A 12,804-nucleotide genomic window follows, 5' to 3' on the forward strand; every position below is an offset into this window, starting at 1 on the left:
GAGAATCAACTGAAAGTGGAACTGATGGGTTGCCATACTTTTTACTAGCGCTGACACATTAAAGTATTAACTCTGATTAATTAACAACATGTTAAAAAATGTTAATGCAATTCTACATTTTCTGGCTCCGCCTCTATTTATGTACCCAGATGAAGTCACATGACTGCTTTTGTGAGACAGGAAATGTTTAAACGTTTCGATATTGTCCAGGGTAATATCTACCCTGGATATTAAAATAAAATTCACTTTATGGCTTTCAAAGAAAGTGAACAAACATCCTCATCAAAGGCTCCCTAAAATATTTAGACAGTTCTCCAGTTTTATGTCAGTTTTCTGCCGCTGCGTAAATAACCAGCTTGTCGACGCCGTTATTGGCATCATGCAAAGATCTGCTGAGATGCTCCAGATGACGGGATGTTGGAGCCGCTGATTCATTCAGATGATGAAACCGTCGTGTAACAGTTACTGTTCAATAATGTAGTCAGAGATGAGAAGAAGGAAACATATGGAGGTTAATAAGCTGAGAGCCGCCCTGCTACAGTAAAGATGAAACTCAGATCCTCTGTGTGTGTGTGTGTGTGTGTGTGTGTGTGTGTGTGTGTGTGTGTGTGTGTGTGTGTGTGTGTGTGGGCGTGTGTGTGCGTGTGTGTGCGTGTGTGTGTGTGTGTGTGTGTGGGCATGTGTGTGTGTGTGTGTGTGTGTGTGTGTGTGTGTGTGTGTGTGTGTGTGTGTGCGTGTGTGTGTGTGTGTGTGTGTGCGTGGTGGGGTGTGTGTGAGAGAGAGAGCGAGAGGGGAAAGGTGTGAGCAGAGGTTGATTGCGAAGCCATTTCCCAGGGCTTAGTCGAGCTCTGTTAGCTGAAGAGCTCAATTTCAAAGACAATTTCTCCACTGCTGAGCACTTTGGCAAAGAGCAGCTGTATGGAGAAGGAATTATGCAGCCTGGTGTGTGTGTGTGTGTGTGTCTGTGTGTGTGTCTGTCTGCGTGTGCGCGCGTTTGTTTGTAATATCTTGTGGGGACCATTTTCCTGACTCATACTACGTTGTGGGGACCGAAGCCTGATCCACTGGGGGAACCCTGAGCTGTTTGTGATGCTAGCTCAGAGCTTTTTTTAATCAGCCATCAGAGCTATAAAGCTAGCTGCCATCAGAGCTATAAAGCTAGCTGCCATCAGAGTTAAAGCTAGCTGCCATCAGAGCTAAAGAAATGTTCTAGAGTTATAGATCTAGGACATCCAGACAGCAGGAACTGGAGCTTAGTTGACTTATAATTTCCTGTAGGGTTTTATAATTAAGTAGTTGAAATTGGGTCATTTTTCCTGTATTTGTTTTGTTTGGGCTCAGCACTGGTACTGACTTTATAGTGGATGTTCAGATTAATCCTCTGATTTTTTGAATTTTCTCTGAAAAGAAGCTGGAAAACTGGTTGCAGGCGGCAATACATTGGAATTCAGGCGTAACGTCACAGGAGGGTTTGTGATTCTGTCAACTGTTGCAAATAAAGCTGGAGCATTGTTAATGTTTTTGTTTATGACATCTGCAAAGAAAGCCTCTCTTGCATGTTTTAGTGTGAAATGATAGTTACGTAGACTTTCTTTATAGATGTCACAATGAACGTGGAGTTGAGTTTTACGCCATTTTCGTTCTGCCCTACGGCAGAGTTGTCTTGCAGATCTAACTGTTTGTGTATTTCTCCATGGAGATTTCTTTTTACCAGACACAACCTTCATTTTAATGGAATCAATAATATCTGAGACTTTAGACTGAAAATCTTTTACCAACTTATCTACATCATTACAGCTTAAGGGTGAGGAAGAAGAGTAGATTTGATTAAAAGTTTCTGCTGTGTTTTCAGTGAGAGAACGTTTTGTGATGGTTGCTGTTTGTCCAAGTGGGTTAAAAGATAAAGAACTTTCAAAGATAACAGGAAGTGATGCGACAGGCGACATCAGTTACAGAGACATTGGAAATATTCACACCCTTACTGATAACCAGGTCCAGTGTGTGTCCTTGAGTGTGTGTTGCTTGTTTGACATGTTGTGTTAGACCAAAAGTCTCTAAAATATTAGCGAGCTTTTTTGCCCCTCTGTCTTGGGGGTTGTCAACATGAATGTTGAAATCACCGACAATTATTAAACAATCATAATCAATACATATGAGAGATAGAAATTCATTCAAGTCAGTAAAGAAATTTTCCACAAAAGTTGGAGTTTTGTATAAAGTTACAGTCAAAGTTCGTTTGCAGCCTTTAACCTCAATTCCAAGATACTCAAAAGAGGTGAAGTGACCCAAAGAGATTTTACTACAATTTATGGTATTCTTAAATATTGAAGCCACGCCTCCTCCTTTTTTATGTTTTCTATTCTCACTGAAGAAATTGTAGTTAGGAGGCGCAGATTCAATTAGTACGATCGATTCATTATTATCATTCAACCGTTTCTGTCAGAAACATAACATCGATATTATGCTCAGTGATGAAATCATTAATTAATAGAGCTTTAGCACAGAGAGATCTGGGATTTAAAAGAGCTAGTTTAAGTGACTTGGAGGCCAAGAAATCTTCAGTCTGAGGTTCCTTTAGGCAGGGGAACAGTCTGATGTTTGAATTAGGTCCCCTATATTTTATGTTTCTGTTTCTTGTAGATTTTCTTGTAGTGATCCGGACAGGTAATGTCCTGTTCTGCAGTGCCGAGGGGCCAGACACATTCTGGAGCAAGAAGGGCGTAAAGATAAAGTCTGGACCCCGGCCTCAGACCTCAGAAACGCAGAGTGATGGATCCTCTGGGACGTTAGAGTCAGGTGGCTTAAATGAAGTGAGGTCTGCTACGTGAGCACTAAGGAGAGACGTCCCAAGTACAACCTGTTGATTCATTCCATCTGTAAAGCTAGCCACCATCAAAGTTAAAGCTAGGCGCCATCAGAGCTAAAGCTAGCCACCATCAGAGTTAAAGCTAGCCGTCATGAGAGTTAAAGCTAGCCGCCATCAGAGCTAAAGCTAGCCGTCATCAGAGCTATAAAGCTAGCCACCATCAGGGCTAAAGCTAGCCACCATCAGGGCTAAAGCTAGCCACCATCAGGGCTAAAGCTAGCCGCCATCAGAGTTAAAGCTAGCCGCCATCAGAGCTAAAGCTAGCCGCCATCAGAGCTATAAAGCTAGCCACCATCAGGGCTAAAGCTAGCCGCCATCAGAGCTATAAAGCTAGCCACCATCAGGGCTAAAGCTAGCCACCATCAGAGTTAAAGCTAGCCGTCCTCAGAGCTAAAGCTAGCCTTAGCATTCGTCCAGGATGTGTGACATTGTCTCTGTGCTGTTGAAACATTTACAGCTAACCTTCCAGCAGTTTTCTTCCTTCCTTGTTGTTCCTCTGGAACATGGTGAATGTTTCTGGTGTCTGAAAAACAGTTTGGAAATAAAACCACCTGACAATGTTTATCAGCTCAGACCCAGAGCTACAGTTAGCAGATGTATAATTAAGCATAAAAATCTAATAAAAGTGTTTTTTCTAGTTGGTTATCAGAGTTTTACTTATCCTCTGGTTTTTATTATGGCCTTGTTTACTTGACAGAAGCTAATTTACACCCGCTCAGTTTTAATTATATGAAATAAACAATTCGAGGATAAATCTATTTTTATTGTTGAACTTTAAATATATATTTATATAAAACAAATGCAGCTGCTTCAGAACCCGTTTTATTTGACTCAACTCTGATTTTTAATTATATTTTTGAAGCAGTTGTAAATTCTCTTTTCTCTATCAGACAATTAGGAAATGTTTTCTTGCCTCAGCCGCTGTTTGTGCTTCTGCTCATAAATATGAACTAAAACTGAATCTGTTGCTGCTGTTCTAGTCACATTGTTTCTGTCCTCATAACCTTTTTGCAGATATGCGGTTCTGAGCGACCCGGCGGCCTGGCTGAGTGTGAACCCGGTCAGAGGAACCATCAACACCTCGGCCTCTCTGGACCGGGAATCTCCGTATGTCCAGGCGAATAAATACACGGCTCTGTTTGTCGCCACAGACAACGGTGAGTTCCCTCCTTCCAGCTCGGCGACAGGAAGTCGAGTCTGAAGCAAAGTAAACGACAGGAAATGGGTTCTAACGACGTGTTGGCATCGGTTCTGTTCGGTTTACTAACAGCTGTGGTTTACACACTGACCCAGTATGTTTAATGCCAGGCTATAAAACAGAAATATGTGGATATTTTATTAGTCTTTTATTTCTTCTGAAAGGTTTAAGGTTGTAATAAAGTTGTTTTTATTTGTATCATCCAGTCAGACGTTTCTGTCTTTCCTACAAACAGAACCAAACGTTAAAATGTAAACCTCATCACAAATTTCAGCTGCTTCTGCTTCATTTTCTAAGATCTTCCAGAAACGTTTAATTTCAGACAGAACAGAAGTAAAGACTAAATACCCGAAATGCAGAGGAAGCATTGGTCACTGTTTGGATCGCTGGAGGTTTTACCAGAACTTTAAACCGGATAACACATTAGTTGGGTTTTTCATGTCTTAATTCTGATCCTTTTACCAACTTACAAGTAACTTTTCAGCAAGATATTGGATCTTATTTTAAGTCAATAATGTCTTAATATTGATGAGAAAAGCATTTTTATTGCCAAAGGGAACGATGTCTTGTAAAATGTTAAATAATCAACCTCCCATGTCTTTGCTGAAGACGTAGGAGTCGACTGTAGTCAACATTTCGCAGGTTGGTTTGGATCAATTCTTTTTCCTTATTTAAAAACTGTTAGTTCCTACTCAGCTTATATTAGTTTCCACATCACTGCTGTCCGGCTCACCTGTCTGTCCTCACCTGGCTGGACTGAGGCTGTCATCGTCCTGCAGTGGCGGCGCGGCGGCCGTTGGTGGCGCTGTGTGTGTCGGCCCATACGGCGGCTGGTCGGCGCTCTCTTTCATTTCTAGTTTCTTTCTGTCTCATCATCTCTCCCCGCCCCGTCAATCCATCTGCTCTGCTGCTCTCAGGAGATCCTGACAGATCCATTAGAGGAACTGGGGGATTCTATTAGCCGGCAGCAGAATAGCGGCGATGTGCGGGGGAATTCGGCAGCCGCAGAAAGATGAGTGCTGAAGGAGGAGTAATGATGGGGCCGGAGGAGAAGGCGGGGAGGGTGGAGGGGTCAGCGCAGGCGGAGAAAGGAAGGGACATGAGACGAGATAACAAGAAGAAGATATAGAGCCAGGAGGACGGCGGCGGAGAGATGGAAGAAAGACAAATGGAAAGTAGATCCAGCAGAGAGAGTAAGGAGGACGGAGAGACAGTTTGATGGATTTCTTTTACTTTTTTAGACGTTACCTGATCGATAACCTGAAATTAAGTTCAAATTTATTCAACAAAATCACAACTAATGTCATCTCAAACACCTTACAGATCAGTTCATATCCACTAATGCAGTCAGAAATAGATTAATGCATTCAGTCAGTTATTGTTTAAAGTCAAATCAGCTTTTTTTGTTATTAGTGTCATTTGATTTCATGCTGCGTTATGCAGATTCGCTCTGATTATTATCAACTCATGTTGTCCTGCTGAAGGCTGGAAGAGAGAAATCCAACATGGCAGCAAAATCTGAGGGATTAGTCCAAGTTTAATGTCTGAGAGAAACTGGTAAATGTTCACATTTCATGTAGTTACGTCACCAAGTAGTGAGTGGTGTGATTAGTAGATCTAGGATTTACTACCTGGATAAATTGAATGAGTATCAGGCAGACAGACAGACGGACAGAAGACAGACAAGACGGACGGACGCTGCGGTGAAGAACTGAGACTTGAACCCAACGTGTTCAGAACCATCAGTATCACAGCAGGAGCTCAAAATTCTCTGTTCTTGTTCTGCATTTTAAAAGAAGCAGCAGGTTCTCCTGTCTGCTGCTCCAGTTTCAGCCGCCCAGCAACGCAGCATAAAACCTTTTTCAGTCCTCCGGCTGTGAACTGAAACATGAGCAGCAGAACGAGCTCTGACCCGGCCCATTTTACTCCTGCAGTTTCTGTCATTGGCCTGAGAAATTGGCTCTGTCCCCACAGTAATCTCTGCTGTGATTGGATGACAGCTTCCCTGTGTAGGCTGCTATCAGGGTATTGATTTCCTCTTACACATCATCATCTTTATATTTATGTGGAGTCTCTGGGGATTTCCTGCTAAGAGCAGAGCTGTGTCAAACAAGCAGATCTGTATGAAAGCTCTTTGGTCACAATAACATGAGAGGAAAAAATAAACTGCAGGAAAAGTGAGAACATTTGCAATTAAAGGAAGTCTAGTAAACACTTAACTTTATTAACATTCAAAATAATTCCCTCTATTCTGGAAGAAAAGTAAAAATAAAAAAGCAAAGAAAATGTATAATTTTCATTTTATTACTAGACTTGAACATGAGAGTCATAAAACCTGACTTGGACTTGGACTTGTACCAGAAGACTTGGACATTTAGTCAGTGTTTATGTCTGTGAGGTTTTGCTGTTGCATGATGCACTTCTGTCCTAGTCAAAGCCTCCCTCCGCTCTGTGAAAGCATTGCTTCAAAGCGGTGGGACGTCATTCTGCACAGTCACCTGATTATCACAACAGATTCATAAAATGAGCTGCAAAAAGTAACATTTGAAGTTGTTGGAGCTCATTTTATTGTTTTAAGTCTGAAAATCAATTTCCAGATTCAGTTTAATAATTTAATGTGCAGCAAATAAATTACAGTAAATGTGTAATGTGCATTTTTTTAAAATCTTGTTTCATTTTCAAAAGTTTATAACTTAAAAAAGAAGTTGTGTAACATTTACAACAATATTAATATTTTAGGTGAAATAATAATTTGCGTTGTTGAACCATCTTTTTCTGCTTTGCCTCTGTCATCGTTTTTTAAACTTCTCCTTCTGCTGGGTTGAACAAGCAGCCTGTTGATCAGTGGGAGCACTGCTGCCCCCTAGTGACTGGAGGCGTGTTTGTTGTTCAAGCTAGATAAGATAAGATAAATCTTTATTGTCATTGTCACAAGGACAATGAAATTCAAAGGGTGCCATCAGTTGGTGCACATGCCCAAAAACAAAAAATAACTGTCTCACAATTCACACACAACGCAAGAATCAACAAACTGCTGTTGAATCAGTAAAATAAGATTTAAATGACTTTTTTGCTCAGTTTTGTAGCTGATTTGTTTTTCGGTGACCTGTCAGCACAGCTTGGTTGTGCTTTTAGAAATGTGTGTGTGTGTGTGTGTGTGAATGTGTGTGTTTGCTGTTTGTTGGGGGTCTGAAAGCCCTTCATCCATCTGTGTTTGCTCGCAGTGTGTGCCTCCACCCATCAAGTGTTTGTGAGTTAATGAGCGATAAGCCGAGCTGCAGCAGGACCTGGCCGGCAGTGGCGCCGCGCTGCTCTGTTTGCGCGGGTTCTGGTCCAGCCTGAACCCAAAACCCACAAGCTGCTTCTGTAAAGTCTGATCAGCAGCGAAGCTTCAGCGCCAAACGATCCTCTGCAGCTGCTGATTCCCTGCTGGGCCAGCAGCTGGGCGCTCCTCTGCCTCCATCCTGTACATCACTGTTTGTGATGTTGGTGGGGTGTGTGTGTGTGGGGGTGTGTGTGTGGGCGCGTGTGTGTGTGGATGGATTGAAATTGTTTGCTTATATTGGGTTTTAATATCTTTGTGCCTCTCTGGCCGGCTCCTGTGTTTCCACACACTGCTGGGTGTTTTTGTTCTGTTTTCTCATTTAAATGTTAAACCGCCTTCTGGTGGGAGCCATTTGTCATTTGGAGACATGAATACATTATCAAGACCCCAGTTGTCTGAAAAACACTTTCACATTATCCTCAGTGTCTGCTGCCACCAAACCTGCTATTAAACCTGTGAAGCCAGCAGCAGAGCGCTTCGCCTTCAGCTCAGAGGACAGACCTTCAGTTCGCCTCAGGAGTGAAGCGTTGTGTGTTTTTAAAGCGAAACACAGAGCCGTCCTCGTTAATTACCGCATGTATTAAACAGACATTCAGGCAGAAGGCTGAACACGGTAATAAGTCCCAGGGTTCATCACAGTCACATCATCTGCTCTGATCCAGAAGCTCAAAGTAAAGCAGCTGAATGCTAATGGAGCCCAAACAACGAGGCCGGGAGGAAGGTCCTGATGACGGCGCATCGCCTCCTGGAGGACGGAGGAGGACCTGCACCTGGCTGGCAGTGGGACCGGTTCTGTTTGTGGGACCGGTTCTGTTAGTCTGCATGTCCAGCAGCTTTAATGGGCCGACTCGGGAAACTGGGTTTCACTGGAAAATGGCGCCAGATGGGGAGGACAGGATGGGCAGAGCCAGAGGGGTGGGGTCAGAGGGGCGGAGCCAGCGGGGCGTGGTAAGAGGGATGGGGTCAGAGGGGCGGGACTAGAGTAATTCTGATATTCTGACCCAGACTAATGCCAGAGAAGCAGATCCAGAATAATCTGGACGTGTTGGTCCAGAGACGTGGATCCAGAGTGGGGGTTTGTTTTAACGCTGGTTAAAGGCAGAGCGGAGGATGAACTGGCAGTACATGGCAGCTCATTCAGTTCTTCCTCCTCCGTCTCTCCACTGCGCCTCATTAACCCCAAACAGTCGCTGTTTCTCTGCCACTTTACTGCTTTTGTTCTGACTCCCACACCTCTGCCTCTCTTCCTGGATGACTTTCTCTGCCTTTGATTTCTTGTAGCAGAATCTCTGGGGGAAGTCACCACCTTGTAAACAGGCTCACGTTGCGTTTTTGATTAAAGGATATCTTTGTTTAGCTCCACCAGGGAAGAAATGGCTCCCTCTCCCTCTTTGTTGTTGGCTTTATCAGCTCTCGCCTCCCGTGTGTCCTTGGAATACTGATTCATCCACGGATGAGGAGTCAGCGCTGTGCCTGGCACACCTAAACAAATATGCCTCTGCCCACTCACCCGGGGAACTTGTGTTTGAGTGTGGCGCTGCTAGGATACTTGTTATATAAAACACTGCTGCTGCTTGTTGTGAGGAGCTGAATGAAAACGGCGCCTCATTCCTCCGCGCCCGCACGTTTTCCTTCAAGATCTGTACGAGCTTTTAAAGACGCCGACCCAAATGAGACGAGCCGGCCGGGATGGGATGAAAGATGAAGTCAGATGATGGAGTTAGGGGAACATGGTTGACGGAGAGTCTCTTCCAGTTTATCTAGAAAAGGGGAAATAGAAATGAGTCAGAGGTGTTACTGATGACGATGTGTTTCTGTTTGGCTACAGAGATTTTAAAAAGTTCCATACACAGATTTACTCTTTCTATCCAAATGTCTGAATGTATCCAGAAGGAAAATCACTATTTGTGCTTTGTATGCTCTATACTTAGCATGCTAATTAGCAAAATATCAGAGTTTGTATGTGTGGAATTTGCATCAACAGGCATTAATGGAAAACATCAACACCTTTTTTGCTGAGAAGCGTTTTAATTTCTATCTTCATGTTTCTGTGCAAATGTTGATATTTTGCATGTCAGTGCTGCCCTCTTCAGGTCAAACGGTGCCCAAGCAGGGAATATTCCTATTGGTTGCAGCGGTACACCTGTCACAGCGCCGCATTTATGGGGTTCAAGTCTTATTAATTATTCATTTCTAAATGTCACAGATTCAAACTAAATATTTAGTTTGTAAACTAAGCATTTAGCTCGTTAACTAAATATTTAGCTTGCTTACTAATTATTTAGTTTGAAGTTACATTTTTAGTTGGAAACTGTGACATTTAGAAATAATTGAATAAATATAAGAGTTTAAAAACGAACCTCCATGTTTTCTCATGGATCGCTGCTGTTAGGTTTAGACTGTAGCTTTAGAAACGTCGGCTGACAGCAGGACCTTCCTGACCTGCGTTTGTCTGTCGGCTCGTTAGAAAGCAGCTTCCTGCAGGCTGTAGCTGAAATTCGCAGCCTTTCAATCACTGAGTTTAACAGCCAGCAACTGATAAGCTAAACTCTATTCTGAAAGCAATTTGCCAGAGCAGAAGCGATGCACCTGTCCCCGGCGCCGCGGCTCTCCCTGAAGTCTTCTCCTCTAATGACTTGTGCCTATTGTAATTGGCTCTGGCTGGTTTCATTTACAGTTCTGATCAGCCAATCAGATTAGCAGGATGTCATGTGATCGTGTTAGTGATGGGGCAGCGGGCCGGCAGAGAGCAGCTTCAGCCCCAAAAACATTTCAGAGCAAATCGATCGATTACTGATCGATTTGAACGTTACTAATTATTCCTCCATTAATTGAAACATTTATTTTCTTTGTGGACAAACAGCTGAAGCCTCATGGTTCTGCCTGATGGACCTGGCAGAACCGGGTTCTAACAGGAACAGGATGTAAAAAAGGCTGAAATCCGTCTGATATCTGGATCCGTTCTGATATCACAACAAAATCTGAAAACAAACAAGGCTGAAAAATAAATAAAGAGAACAAAGTTAATGACTAGTAAGAAAACTACTATAAAGCCTGAGGATTTTTTTTTTACATCCTTCTCCTGACTGAACCTTTTGTACAATAAGATCACCTTCATCCTTTCTAACGGTGAATCTGGTCCAGGGGTTCACAACCTCCGGCTCCTTGGACTGAACACAGCGGCTCTAGAAACTTTGTCTACGATTCATAGTTAAGGTCAGCTAACATGGAAATGTTGAAATAACTGTATAAGAAGAACTCAGCTTTACTTCAGCTTCATCAAATTCACTGAAATCACACATAATTAGCCTCAAACCAAGTAGCATGTTGCTTTAAACTTTATGCTGTTTATTTTTCTCCTGACAGATTTGTCATATTTAAATTTTCAGGTCATCTTAAAGCTAAAAGGTTTGAAAGTTGTGCAGGATTTTGTCCATCGTTGTGCAGAAGGAGTGACTCTGCTGCGTTTCCTGCTCTCAGAACATGAAGGTGTTCAGCTTTGGGTCTGACGCTGTGAGTAGGAGTGATGTTGGTGCCGCAGCTGGGATAAGACTTTACTTCATTGACGTTGATGAAAAGGAAAGAAATGGAAAATTGCATCAGAGTGTGAGCTGATTATGTTTTAGTGTTCTGGATTAGCAGCGATGTGGTGGACAGTGATGGAGGGACGTCCAGGCTTCATGACTCGGCTTCTGCTTCCTGTCCCTTTAAATCTGCTCTCACTCTAAATTTCCCATCATCCTCCTCTTTTACCTCAGTGCTCTGCACCTTTACAGTGTCTGGCTGCAACTAACCTGCCGTGTTGCAACATTTTCTTCTGAGATATTACTCACTCGCTGTCATCTTGTTGCTCCTATTTATCCTCCTCTTCCTCCTCTGCTTTCAGGAGACTGAGGAAGACTCTGCCTGTAATCAGAGTCGGTATTTTTAGCTGGAGGCGTCATCCGACAGCTGTTTGCACCAAAGCTGTGCTGGATGTCGGTCTAATGAGTCCCAGTACATGTTGGCTTACACTCTGTGCTTGGGAAACTTCACAAGTTAAACATATTTGAATCCGGTGGAGGCCAGAGGAAGAGGTCAGGCCGGTGGTTTTATCATCATCACACGTTTCCCTCTGGAGGAAACTCCAAGTGCAAACAGGTTGAGGATTTTAAACTCGTCATTGGTCACCTTTAAGGTGCTGCAGGAAACGGCCGAGCTGCTCATTCCTCCTGCAGGAGAGAGCGGGGAAAGTCACCTTGGAGACAGAAAAGACTTGATAAGAACAGAAAGTGGCTGTCAGAGGGTAAGAAAGTGTTAGCCTAAAGAGCAAAAGAGTGTTTGGGGGATTTGATGGAAAGATTTGAAGAGAAAGCAGGAAAAGAAAACAGTGTTTGTTGCTTGTAGGTGAGGATTAGTCCTGACAGCTTCGCTCTCGATCCTCCGCCGCCGTCTCTCATCTCAGGGCAGGAGGAAAATAAAAGAGCCAGACGGAGCGGAGCTTTACGTTCCCTTAATATCTGCGTCTTCACTGCAGGATGAATAAACTCCTTCTGTCGACGTTAAACGAATCAGTGATGTTTCTGCAGCGAAAACAAACCAGAATAACAGAACCGGGTCACACGACCTCACAGGTGTGTTCACACCTGACACACAGCAGCAAAATGAAATCCCTTCTTCACAGAGCCAGACAGCAGTGAACACCTGGCGAGGGCGAGTTCAGCTAAATAAATCACCATGAAACTTTAGTAAATAATCTTTACAGTCATAATATTTATATTAATATCAATGGTTAAACAGAACTGGACCCAGATTCAGGCTGAATCAGGATAAAAGCCGTTTCCTCTGAGTCTTTTCTTTTCTCTGCTCTTCGTCTGTCGCCTGATTTTTATGAGGCTTTGAGTCGACGACCTGCTGAGGTCCAAACGTCTCCTTCTTCATCTGCAGGATAATCAGACTAAATGGATCTTTCACAAAACTTGGAGCCGTTTTGATGTTGAGTCTGTGAAAAAAGTCACGTTTCGAACATCTTCCTGACCGTCGGTCCTCAGCGTCTCAGTACAGTTTATATTGAAGACGTGGTTTTATGTTTTTATGTATCATCATTTTTAATGTTTTTCCTCATGAAAAATGTCAGAATTGTTCTAAACAATTAGAATACAAAACAAATCTATTTTGAAAAGGTTCAGTAATCTGGTTCACAGAAGCTCTGAAGTTTTTCCAGGGGTGTTTTGTGGCTCTAGTGTCCCTTAAATAACAGTAGGCTGACAGGAGACGAGGGAAGGAGAGGAGGGAAGACACGCGGCAAACATCGTTGGGTCCGGGAATCGAACCCGTGACGGCCGCGTCGAGGACTCAAACGTGGATCACGGTCTCCCCTACGCCACCACGGCACGCCCCTGAAGTTTTTTTAAACTCGTCTTTTTCTGTCAGCTT

At 43.2% G+C, this 12,804-nt stretch overlaps 1 protein-coding gene across 4 annotated transcripts in view; it reads left to right on the forward strand.

Moving 5' to 3' along the window:
* The window catches only part of cdh13 (cadherin 13), a 282,552-nt gene that overhangs the window by 244,395 nt on the left and 25,353 nt on the right, over positions 1-12,804 (forward strand). For all 4 annotated transcript variants that reach the window (XR_002751861.1, XM_023325001.1, XM_023325020.1 and 1 more), the window contains one exon: positions 3,881-4,023. Coding sequence is in view for 3 of the 4 variants with exons in the window: in XM_023325001.1 (XP_023180769.1) it covers positions 3,881-4,023 (143 nt within the window). In the remaining variant the exon portion in view is untranslated. The remainder of the gene's footprint in view (positions 1-3,880; positions 4,024-12,804) is intronic.

Source organism: Xiphophorus maculatus, chromosome 2 (genome assembly GCF_002775205.1).
Source record: "Xiphophorus maculatus strain JP 163 A chromosome 2, X_maculatus-5.0-male, whole genome shotgun sequence".
Taxonomy (NCBI): Eukaryota; Metazoa; Chordata; class Actinopteri; order Cyprinodontiformes; family Poeciliidae; genus Xiphophorus; species Xiphophorus maculatus.